Here is a 12,760-nt window from a genome sequence, read left to right as displayed (position 1 = left end):
AATGGAAACCACACAGTGCCCTTGACCAAAAGGAGATTCAAGGGATTACCTGAGTTTAATATTCCTCTATATTATAGGTAAATCAGTAAATGATATCCTCACTCTGTTCTCTTGATAATGGTACTCCACACTTTATTAATCACATTTTTTCTTGGTTGTTTGTAGCTTTTTGGGATTTGCAACACCTTTAATACTAATTATAAAAGTATAAAATGAAGAGGAGAGTGCCATTATTTATAAAGGAAGTGTGAATATTACTTCCCTATATTATAATGCGGTTTAAAGATATGTGAATATGCTACACATGGAAACAAAATATCCCATAAGGGAGGAAAACTAGCACTATAAAAAAGAAAAAAAAATGAAAAATCTAACTATATCCTACAAATTAAATGCAAGTACTTTTGGCCACAGAATCACAAAAGAAAAAAAAAGGAACAAAGCAGGTAGCTCCAGACCCATGCATGTCACGGGTACATAATTGAATCTGTTGAACTGGTGCCTTGTGGACAACCACAAGTTTAGCCCATTGCAATTGGTCCCTCTGGTTGGGCTTGGAGCTCAATGCTTGAGACCTTGTATCTCAACCTTGAGGTCGTAGGTTCGAACCCAGCTTACCCTACCAGAAAAAAAATGGTCCCACCATAATTGGATGATACAAGAATCTTGATCAATAAGGCGTCTATAGGAGCTTAACCATTGATTTTCTTTGATGTCTAGTATGATACTCAGATACTTATTCAATATTTCCATTGGTCAATATAACACTAATGTTTGAAAAATGTCACTCTTCGAATTAACTATAATGTTTTGCGCGTGTGTTCTATCATATATTTGTAATTATAATTCTGAACATGTGTGTCTTACAGATGATGTTTTAAATTTACTATTAATTCCATCTTCTAAGTTAAATATGGTTAAATTTTATGATATTTATTTATACATGTCTTGTCTCATATCTCATGGTATGGTGCACCCGCATTCGTATTCATGTCATAAAACTTGGAAAATGCCGATTTGTACATCACTATGCCACATATCAAATGATTGTCTAGGAACTTGGGTACTTTTTGTTTCTTGCCTTACAATATCAAGGTCAACAAAGTTTCTTAGGCTACTACAACCCATCGTTTCAAAACTCCCCCATGTCATCGTGTACTCCCGAGTCAACTCCCTTTTGCCTTGGCCATGTTTCGCGTTTTGCCCTGGCCCCGTTCCGTGCTTTGCCTTACAAAAACTCCTTGGACTCTCCTGAGTTATGACCGCGTCAACCGAGTACTCGACCGCTTCGTGCCGAGTTGACTAGGATTTTCTTCGGCCGCGTTTTGAAACTCTGTTGTAACCATCCATCCCATTACTCTTATCATCTGAATCAGTCTCACAATTTTCATTTCTGCTGCCACGAGGTGAACTGGTACTGACATACCTGGTTTTGTGCTTTGCCTTCAATTTTGCAAAACCAGTAACATAGATTTGTTTGCTTCATGTCTTTATTTTCTATGAAATGATCTAATATATGACTTTCCCTCAAGCCGGCCTGCTCATTGTCTTAATTTTTTTGTTCTAATTTTGAAATGTTAAAACAATTATTACTTCTTGCTAGCAGGTTACTTTTTTTTGTCTGCACATTCAAAGAGTAGCTAGACAAACTGTTATATCCTCTTTGTGCTCCAGGACCTGAACATTGGGATAGCATTGTGGTTAGCAGCTAGTGGAGAGGGTTGGGTTGATGAAGAAGCTTGCAATCTTGGAAAAGGCTATAATCGTTTGAAGTTCAAGTCAGAGGCCAAAATTCTCCTTGTTGGTTCTGGTGCTGATGAGCAATGTGCAGGCTACAGTAGGCATAGAACAAAATATAGAATGGGAGGGTATTCTTCGATTACCATGTAGCATATTTACAAATATTTGTCTCTAGAATTTCTCCGGTAGGGTGTATTGCGTGATATTTTAAATATGAGGAATGCTAGAATGGCAGGCGCCCTTGCAAAACGAAGGGGGTGGGGCATTGGTCAAAATCCATTTAAGATGGCACTGAAAATTACGATCATAACTGTCATAAATGAATTTTGACGAATGGGGGCGCCCTTTGCCCCCCCTTTTTGCAAGGGCACCTGTCATTCTAGCATTCCTCTTTAAATACTTTGGTTATTTTTTTGTTTATATCAGGGAAGAACTTGAAAAAAATATATATAAAAAAAATAATTTAAGAACAAAATTAAGAAAACAAATTATGTCGTGAATTGATTGCGATATTTTCACGGTAGAAAATAAAATATGAAGATATCTTGATGATTTTCCTGAATCTCGGGATAACTATGGGACTTTGTCCTTTTATCAAAAAATTGCAATTTTTGGAATTTATCTGAGTTATTTGTGTAGCGCTAGTACTTAAGTGAGACCTGCTCACCTATATTAGATACATATTGCATGCTGTTGTGGGTGCTCTTTTTTTTTAATTCCTCTTGATGCCTTATATGCATATTAATCTTCATCTTTGGCATCATACCCTTGGTTTTTTGTGGTTAATTCATTTTGCCAGAAGTCTTTTATCGGAAATTTACATGCATGTCTGGCATACCACATTGCTAAAATGAAAACCTACTTGCGCAGATTTTTGTCTAGTTTATATAGGTGGATGATAGCTTTATAACTCTAGAAGAAATCACGTCTCATCAATCTACTTGCCTGAATTTTATCTATTGTTTAGGTGGATGATGACAGCCGTTTAAACCCTATATAATAAATCATATCTCAAATGTGCCATCTTATCTTTGGATCAAATGAGTTCAAAGGGATGAGTAGAGATGTGCAATGAGTAGTTCTCTCATTTTTGTTTTGTGTCCATCTTTTTTTTTCTTTTTGCTTGGGTGTAATTGATCAGGAAATCTTCAGCCAGAGAATAGAATAGGACTCTCGCATGCGCCGGAGGAGCTTTGGTAGGTGGAAAATTCCCATTTTATTTTTCTAAAGAAGTGTGCTGGACCTGATATTGCACAGTAACCATAACCTCGTCAGGGGAGGATCAAGTTCAGTCCAATCAATTTCTTTGCCTGGAAGTAGGAGGTTGAGAGACATACTAACCGCGTAGTCTAATGAGGACACTTGTGGAGATTGTTCCAGCAGCCCCTCAGATTTTGCCAGCTCTGTTGATCTACTAAAAGGCGCAGAATCCCTTAGTACTTTGCATACGGATGTTCGTTGGGTTCAAATATGAATGAGAAGAAAAGAGACGTGGCGGAGCTTCTTCCAAAGCTGCATGGTATAGATATGGGGGAGAATAAGAGGTTGTAGGTAGAGGATTCCACTTTGAATGTGTAAATGGAAGAGGGAGCTAAAAATTTCGAAATCTAATGTTAATTTGATACCCGTTGGTTGGGCGGGTCATCCAAGGAGGTGGAAGAGGGCAGATGGGTATAAAAATACAGTGGGTAAAAGTTTCTTGGAACATAAGGGTCTGTCGTTGGGACGTAAGAAAGAGAAATTTTAACATTCTTGTTTTTCAGGAATCAAAATTAAACTGTTAATAGCAGAGTCTCTAACAAATTTGGGGAAGAAGAAAGTCTGATTGGGATATTCTTTCACACTTGGAAGCCATGAGGTTTACTATCATTGTTTGGCCTTCAGATAAGTTTTGTTGCTAAGGCATGCCTTTAAGGGAAATTTCGGTCTCTCTGAAGATAACACCAGTGGAGGATGGGTTCCAAAGGGTGTTATCTGGGATTTATCAACTTAATGATCCTTGTACTAGACATAATTTTAGGTGGAGCTTGATGAGAAGAGGAGACAGCCTCCCTGATTACATTAGTGATCTCTAAACTTTCAGAAATGGAATTAAAGTAATAAACAATGCGCATCTCAATAATAAAAACAGTGTATTGTTCCTCTTGTGTTCAATCCCACATTCCAGACTGGATATTGTTATTGAGATACACTTAGCAATTATGATGTTATATAGCCTGTGTGAATAAATTACCGTTTGCCTTTAGTAAATAACTCGTCCTTCATTTCTGTGTACCTTGTATTGTTAATTTCTTCATCTGTTTAACCAGTTGGCATGCACTAGAAGAGGAAATGAAATTGGATATGCAGAGAATTTGGAAAAGAAACCTCGGGAGAGATGACAGATGCATTGCCGACAATGGGAAAGAGGTATTTATTTATTTTTTGGAATGGCAATGGGAAAGAGGTATTGCTTATAGGTATTTGAGTTTTCTTCAATTATCGGCAGGTGTTGTAACTTGTAACTTTGTAACCCTGCGAATACCTGTTGTTTTTTCAGGCTAGATTCCCATTCCTGGATGAGGATGTTATCAGGACTCTATTGGAGATTCCTTTATGGGAGATTGCTGAACTTGATCTGCCAGTTGGAAGAGGTGATAAGAAGATTCTGAGAGAGGTACCTACTAATTTATGAAGAATGTTAAGATTTTATTTTCTTTTGTTACTACCTCCCATTATTGCCCGTTCTGTCTTGTAGTTTGTAAATGACATTCTTTGTGTGTTGTTGTGGCGATACTAAAATCTGATTTTAATTATTTCTATTCTTTATTGCAAACTGTCACTTAGCAGAAACTTACCTAGACCTTGACATTTGGGTAAGCTAAAACATGTACCTTCCTCAAATAGAAAACACCATTTGTGATTTTTTAAGAGACGGCATGCGGAAAAACATGGGCGCTGGATTATCCTCTATAATATTTTGAAATCGGATTTTATTTTCTCAGTTTTGCTTATAAGACACAGGTTTAATATTCTAAAAGTCATATTACGGTGGGCCTCCCATTTTTGGTTAAAACTCCTAGAGTTGTAAGATTCACCCCGGAGAGTTCTTCTGCGCTGATTAGATCCCCATACATATCTATACCTATTCATACTTGACCATGCCCATGGCGATCCATTTTTCTCTTTTACCCAATTTTCAATTTTAGCAAGAACTTTACTTCCACCTCTCTGCCTGCGAAAATATCTTGCAGTTACGTTGTTTTAAACCTGGATCAATGCTTGTATAATCGTGTTTAGCATTTCTTGCAGTGCTTTTCTCGAAAATGTAAATACCATTTAAAGGAAAGAAAAAATGCAGAAGAAGCCTCACTCAAGGAGGAGGCCCAATTACAAAGATGACATCTCTGGCCATTCTATTGCTTCTGAACACAAAACCCCATGATTACCTATGAAAATTTTCAATAGGAGCACAAAGGTTTCTGCACTAGATCCTATGACCAATCTCCTACACAAATCTCATATTGTGCTCTACATCCTAGGCCCAAGAAGTTTTTGGTTCTCTGGGATGGTGTGATGGGTTTTATTTATTGCCCCACCTCAGTATCAGAATAACATTATATGATCGTTTTCCATTGTTCTGAATACCACCAATTCGGAGTATTTTCAAATTCCATATTTCGGTGATATGATGGTACTAGTGCTCTAGGTAAGTGGACATCGTTAACCATTGCCCTACGTCGATATCAGGATAACAATATAAGATTTTTTGGTTTGCTCTGAAAACCACCAGTAGAACTTTTTCAAATTCCACATTTCGGTGAAATAGTGCTCTAGGTATGTGTATCCTTTTAGATTCCGTATTTCTTTATCCATTTCTTGATGTATCCTTTGTATTTCCCTGCTTTTGAAAATTGATGTTCTTTCACAGTTGAAGCATGGTCATGGGTATGCCTGTATTGGGATATTATTATATTTATGGTAGCATCACCATAAGTATTAGGCGGTTGCTTTCGTTTTATGAATATATTCCTTGGTTTTGTTAGTTCAAATATCGGATCGTGGGTTCTGTTTTGCATTTAACAGTAATAAACTGAAATGTTTCTGCACCAAATTTCTGAAGGTTGCGAGGTTGCTCGGCTTAGAAGAAGCGGCAGTTCAGCCCAAGAGAGCAATCCAGGTTACATTATTCTCTCCCTAGCTCAAGAATGAAAGCTTTTTAAAATGTGGTTTAACCAATCTTCACTATTTGTACCCAAAATTCAGCACCCCTCCCCTATTCTCAAAATTCAGCACCCCTCTTATTTGGAAGCCACAATTTGTTGCTTGATCTGTTTCTCTAGCTTTTGATGAGAAGTTCATTAGACCAATAAGTAAAATTAGTAAAAATAGCTTATGTAAAGAAAACATGGGGAAGACAGACTGCTTGTATACATAAGTGGATGTTTCTTTCGTAAAATGGCTGTAAAACAAATTTATGCTCATTTTAAAGTGAAAAAATGGACACAAATTGGGTTTATGCCCACTAATATCGCACACGACTGTCCTTTTAACAATTCGGATATTGATTATTTACAATCTTTATTCCTTAATATTTCCAGTTTGGTTCAAGAATAGCAAGAGAATCAAATCGGAAGAACTTCGGGAGCAACCGTGCAGCGAACCAGGCTTCTGCAGGGAGTGTGGTCATCCATGAGCCTACCAACTAATCGTGCGGTCCCACATGGAGTTGGGGTAAAGCATTGTTTCATTGTGAGCCATGAGAGCTGTACCAAATCGCCCACAATCTACATACAGTACGCACAAACTATAAACTCTCTAGCTTCCATACTTGTAATTTTTCATACTAATACAAATGAAAGGGGAAGCATCGGCATTGATCCTTGCCCTTAAAATGAGGGATAAATATGTCAAAATGATGGTGATAAGAGGCTGCTTCACTGTTGTTTATTTAATAGGAAAACAATATGAAGACACTTGTTTTATGATTTGTGATTGTCACAAACATCTAACCTAATGTTACAATGTGTACCAAAGTAGGGATATGTTTGTTATTTTATAAAAATGATGGATATTCTTGTCATGAAAGTGGTTATTGATTTGGTGTTGAAGACATGGCTCCGGCGAGGGCTGTTAGAGACCTTGAAACGGGAGCGTCTTCGTAGCAGCTCTCAATCGATTATATTCAATCGTTTTAGGCCCTGTTTGTTTATGATTATTACAACCGATTGTGTGGGCCAAACTGATTATTGGACTCAAATTTAAATGTAATTTTGAGCCCAATAATTGGTTTGGATCTGACAATCGGTTGTCATAATCTTAAACCAACAGGGCCAATTATCTTTTAATAATGAGGGTAAACAGTATATTGGTCAGAGCCTTCTTGCAGGCTAATTGTTTCTTTTAACCATATTTTAAGGGAAATGTTATCAGCACTACTGTATTTTGTTGATCATGATCGCACTCCTCACTTTATTAAAAGTACAGTTTGGCTGCACCATAGGATGATCCAAACCGTCCATTAGATGGGTCACAGCCTAAATAGGTTGTGCCCCAAAAATTATTTCCATAGGTTGATCCTAACCCTCTATACCAACCCTCTAACATTCAGTCCCTCTACAGATCGGAGGGTTAGGATCAACCGGACCCTTTAGGTAAATGATAAATGTGCCCCTTTTCATCACTTGAGGGACACCCAGCTGCATTGTACATGGAAATCATGTCCCTTCATTCCTTCAAATGTGAAGTACATCAGCCCCTTTGCAGTCATAGATACCCTATGGCTTGGTGTCCCAAGTGATGAAAAGGGAAAGGGGTGCATTTATCATTTTCCTTCCGTTTATCCTAAAATTAATACGTCTACAATTCCAAGAAACAACTACTTCAGAAGTGGTTATGCAGTATGGGATGGTCATTCTAATCGAATTTACATTTGCTGCCCAAGTTGCTTTATTTCCACGACAGGATGAACCCTTAAATGCTTCATTCCAAATCCCAAGTCCGGATATATATATATATATATATATATATATATATATATATATATATATATATATATATATATATATATATATAGAGAGAGAGAGAGAGAGAGAGAAAACGGTTCATACACATATGTGTAGAGAGTTCTCTACACACTAGCTTAAAATACAGTGGAGGCCCACATTGTTTGGGTGATCCAAGCCATCCATTTTAAAGGCCCTCACATAGATAGGGTGTCTACAAAAAATCAGATCCATAGGATCATCCCAACCCTACGATTTGTGGAGGTAAAATGGATGTCTTTAAACCTTCACAAATTATTCCATTTTTTGCCTCCACAGTTCGAATGGATAGGATGATCCTATGGATCTGATTTTTTGTGGACACCCTATCTATGTGAGGGCCTTAAAAATGAATGGTTTGGATCACCCAAATAATGTGGCCCCCACTGTATTTTAAGCTAGTGTGTAGATAACTTATCTACACATATGTGTAGGAACCGTTTTCTCATATATATATATATATATATATATATATATATATATATATATATATATATATATATATATATATAGAGAGAGAGAGAGAGAGAGAAAACGGTTTCTACACACATGTGTAGATAAGTTATCTACACACTAGCTTAAAATACAGTGGAGGCCCACATTGTCTGGGTGATCCAAGCCATCCATTTTAAAGGCCCTCACATAGATAGGGTGTTTACAAAAAATCAGATCCATAGGATCATCCCAACCCTATGATTTGTGGAGGTAAAATGGATGTCTTTAAACCTTCACAAATTAGTCCTTTTTTTGCCTCCACAGTTCGAATGGTTAGGATGATCCTATGGATCTGATTTTTTGTGGACACCCTATCTATGTGAGGGCCTTTAAAATGAATGGTTTGGATCACCCAAATAATGTGGCCCCCACTGTATTTTAAGCTAGTGTGTAGATAACTTATCTACACATGTGTGTAAGAACCGTTTTCTCATATATATATATGGACACCCTCACATAGATAGGGTGTCCATAAAAAATCAGATCCGTAGGATCATCCTAACTCTTCGAACTGTGGAGGCAAAAAATTGACTAATTTGTGAAGGTTTAAAGACATCCATTTTACCTCCACAAATCGTAGGGTTGGGATGATCCTATGGATCTGATTTTTTGTAGACACCCTATCTATGTGAGGGCCTTTAAAATGGATGGCTTGGATCACCCAAACAATGTGGGCCCCCACTGTATTTTAAGCTAGTGTGTAGAGAACTCTCTACACATATGTGTAGGAACCGTTTTCTCATATATATATATATATATATATATATATATATATATATATATAGAGAGAGAGAGAGAGAGAGAGAGAGAGAAGTGTAGCTACACATACGTGTAGCTAACTTAGCTACACCGACGGCTTAAAATACAGTGGGCCCCACATTGTTTGGATGATGCAAACCATTCATTTGACGGACCCTCACATAGATAGGGTGTGCCTAAAAAATCAGCTCCATAGGATCATCCCAACCCTACGATTTGTGGAGGCAAAAATGAACGTGTAAAAACCTTCACAAATCTGTCCATTTTTGCCTCCACAGTTTGAAGGGTTGAGATCATCCAATGGAGCTGATTTTTGGGGCACACCCTATCAATGTGAGGTCCTATCAAATGAATGGTTTGGATCACCTAAATAATGTGGGCCCACTGTATTTTAAGCCGTCGGTGTAGCTAAGTTAGCTACACATATGTGTAGCTTCACTTAACTCATATATATATATATATATATATATATATATATATATATATATATATATATATATATATATATATATATATATGAGGAAGTCAAGACTTAAGGGAGCCCTTGCAAAAAAGAGGTGAAAGCCCCCCCCCTGGCTGCACATCACCATCAGCCGTTATTAATGCATGATGGTGATTGTGCAGCCAATAGGAGAGCCCTTTCGCCTCTTTTTTGCAAGGGCTCCCTTCAGTCTAGAATTCCTCTATATATATAGAGAGAATTTATACGATGGGTGGTCGTGAAAACACGTGAAGTTCGAAAAAAGCAGGTACAACCCACTTTTTTCGATGATCCAAACCGTTCATCTGTTTGGGCACAACGTAAATAAGTTGTGTCCCAAAAATCATTTCAATAGGATGATCCTAACCCTCCGATCTGAAGTGATCTGAAAATGGAGATTTCCAAAAGGATCATTTATGGAATCTTCTACAGATCGGAGGGTTAGAATCATCCAATGGAAATGATTTTTGGGACACAACCTATTTACGTTGTGCCCAAATAGATTCTCTATATGTATATATCATTCCCCTCTACTTAATAAACCATCTACATGATGGGGCCTACCAATACCAATCATCTTTGTGGGTGGGCCCATTATCTTCCCCATGATTAGTTATTAGCAATTAAAAGGAAAAGGAAGTCCTTTGTATCTTCTAAAAGTATAAAATAGTCAAAAACTCGAATACCCTTAAATAATAATGTAATACTCAAAACTCAAAAAGTACCCTTAAATAATAAACATAAAAACCCCCAATTAAACCTGTCTAATTTGATATATTCTTCCCTTTTTATTTCCTGAACCACTCCTTCTAGTGTATTTATGGCTACTCTTTTACCTACAGCGGGTGGCCTAGGAAAACAATGGGGGGCCTAACCATCTTTAATACTTCAGTCCCCCTCTATAAATACCCCCTCGCTCTCTCCAATTTCCCTCTCTCTTTCTGGATCATACCGTTTAGGGTTTTACGAGGGTTTTACCCCTTCACTCCCAAATCCCCCTTCAAATCTCTCGTTTCTCTCCCCATTTGCAGCGAGTTTTTCTTCCTTCTGGGAATCCCAAAACCCTAGAAATCTCTCGTTAGGGTTTTCAACCACGCGAGAAATCTTCTCCCCTTTCTTTCTCAATCTCCTCTCCAATTCAAAGCTCCAGCTCTCGTAATGGCGAATTCGATTCGAAACTCAACAAATTACTGGTAAGAATTCAGAAATCACCGATTATTTTATCTCCTTTGTACTCCTTTTTCTTCGAAATGCAACACCAGTCTAGGGTTTCGTCTTGCACTGATATTTTTTCTGTGGAAATTCCATAAATCACTAAGGAATTATGTGATTTAAGTTAAATTGAATTCTAGATGAAGGAATGATTGTTTTGGAGCCCTAATTTTTTTTGAATGGTATTTTGGAGCCATAATCCTGAATAAATGATATGATTTTTTGAATATGAGCGATGGAGGTAAGGAGAGTGGACGAGATAACGAGAACGAATCGAAGAAGAGGCCAGGTGGTGGGGATGATTTTAGCCGGGCAATAACTAGGATCGCAATCGCCCAAATATGTGAGAGTGTAGGTTTTCAGGGCTTCCAACAATCTGCTCTTGATTCTCTTTCAGACATTGCAATTAGGTATCTGATTGATTTAGGGAGGACTGCGCATTTTTGTGCTAATTTGGCAGGTAGGACTGAGTGTAATGTGTTTGATATAATTCAAGGGTTGGAAGATTTGGGTTCTTTACAAGGGTTTTCTGGTGCGTCGGATGTTAATCGTTGCCTTGCGAGTTCGGGCACAGTTCGTGAGATTGTTCAGTACGTAAACTTGGCAGAGGAGATTCCATTTGCGCGCCCTGTTCCTCGTTTCCCTGTTGTGAGAAGCCGAAAACCCACCCCAAGTTTCTCTCAAGTTGAGGAAACCCCACCCAGTAATCACATTCCTGATTGGTTGCCTGCTTTCCCTGATCCTCACACGTATATACATACTCCGGTTTGGGAAGAGAGGGAGACTGATCAACGGATGGATAAGATTGAGCAGGCGAGGCAGAGAAGAAAGGGAGAGCGGTCTTTGTTGAGTTTGCAGCAGCGTTTCGCGAGCAATGACACTGCTTTGCCCAACTCAATGGAGGTTAATGATGGTGATAAGGCAAAACAAGTGGTGGAGAGCAACACATTTCTTGCCCCACCTTTGCAATTTTGGGAAAAAGATGTGTCGCCTGTCGTTTTTCCTGATAAGCTTTCAAATGAAGTGGTTCCGGAAAATAGGGTTTCTGTACTCGAGACATTTGCACCGGCTATTGAAGCAGTGAAGAGTGGGGTTTGTGATTCCGGTAACGGCGAGAGAAAGTTTCTTCCCTGCAAGAGGCCTACTGTGCATTTTAGGTTTGGTATTGACAAGAAATCCATAGCTACTCCTTTGGCATTCGGTGCACAGAACTCGAGTGTTGAGAGCACTGCTTCTTGGTTTGTAAGGGATGATGAGAGGGATGACAAGAAGAGGAGAGCGGGGCAGATACTTAAGGAAGCTATGGAAAACCCACATGAACTTGTTCAGTTGTAAACTAGTTTATTGACTGGTTATTCTCGATGAGAAGTTGTACTTTTATTCAAAAATTTGGTGGCAAGCAGTGGATTGTTGGTATTTGAAGCGTAATTGCATTTTTGTTATTGTGGTATGGAAATCAATGGGACTGCTGTTCGAGCCATCTTTGTGGTTTCATCTTAGTGGGTTTTCGAGGTATGTCAATATCTGTTTCCATTCCACAGTGGCACCTGCCTATGTTCAATTATTTTTTATAAGAATTTTGTTTCCCTTTCTTCCTCGATCCGCTAATGACTGGATACAGTGATATCCACATCTACTTACCCTGAACTTTTTTTTTTTTCCACAATGCTTTTACTGATCTCATCTGACCAAATAAGTTGACCAACACTAACATAATGTTGCCCACAACAAAGAAATGAAACAATTGTGTTCCACAGTCATGTTAATTTTTTTTTTTTTTTTGAGACGGTAAAATGAGAATATATTAAAAGGCGGACCGAGAAGGTTCAAAACAAATTACAGAAGGAGAAAGGAACGGAAAGTCATGTTAAAATTATTTAAAAAAAAATCAAATTGTTATCTTTTTATTCTGTTTTTATTTTCTTTCATTAGAAATTTTCTCGAGACAAAAAATAACAGTAAAGTGGCTTCAAGAAGGAGACAAAAATCCGAAATTCTTTCATGCATCCATCAACCAGTAGAAAGGGTAGCAACATTAGAAAATTTTGGA

The 12,760-nt window shown here is 37.9% G+C and overlaps 1 protein-coding gene across 2 annotated transcripts in view; it reads left to right on the top strand.

Moving 5' to 3' along the window:
• LOC143851421 (Asparagine synthase family protein) overlaps positions 1–12,204 on the top strand; it is a 33,552-nt gene extending 21,348 nt beyond the window's left edge. The window contains exons 10-15 of one of the 2 annotated variants that reach the window (XM_077360848.1): positions 1,675–1,868; positions 4,050–4,149; positions 4,280–4,396; positions 5,843–5,899; positions 6,321–6,405; positions 11,048–12,204. In XM_077360848.1, the coding sequence (XP_077216963.1) occupies positions 1,675–1,868; positions 4,050–4,149; positions 4,280–4,396; positions 5,843–5,899; positions 6,321–6,405; positions 11,048–12,045 (1,551 nt within the window). In that variant the 3' untranslated portion in view covers positions 12,046–12,204. Of the gene's footprint in view, positions 1–1,674; positions 1,869–4,049; positions 4,150–4,279; positions 4,397–5,842; positions 5,900–6,320; positions 6,705–11,047 lie in introns of those variants that run through there. The other variant, XM_077360847.1, reaches the window with a different exon arrangement.
• Positions 12,205–12,760: the final 556 nt, after the last annotated feature.

The sequence above is a fragment of the Tasmannia lanceolata genome, unplaced genomic scaffold (genome assembly GCF_043159265.1).
Source record: "Tasmannia lanceolata isolate RefF3 unplaced genomic scaffold, GAP_Taslan_0.1 ptg000018l, whole genome shotgun sequence".
In the NCBI taxonomy this organism is placed as follows: Eukaryota; Viridiplantae; Streptophyta; class Magnoliopsida; order Canellales; family Winteraceae; genus Tasmannia; species Tasmannia lanceolata.
This window is presented reverse-complemented; position numbering and strand designations above follow the sequence as displayed.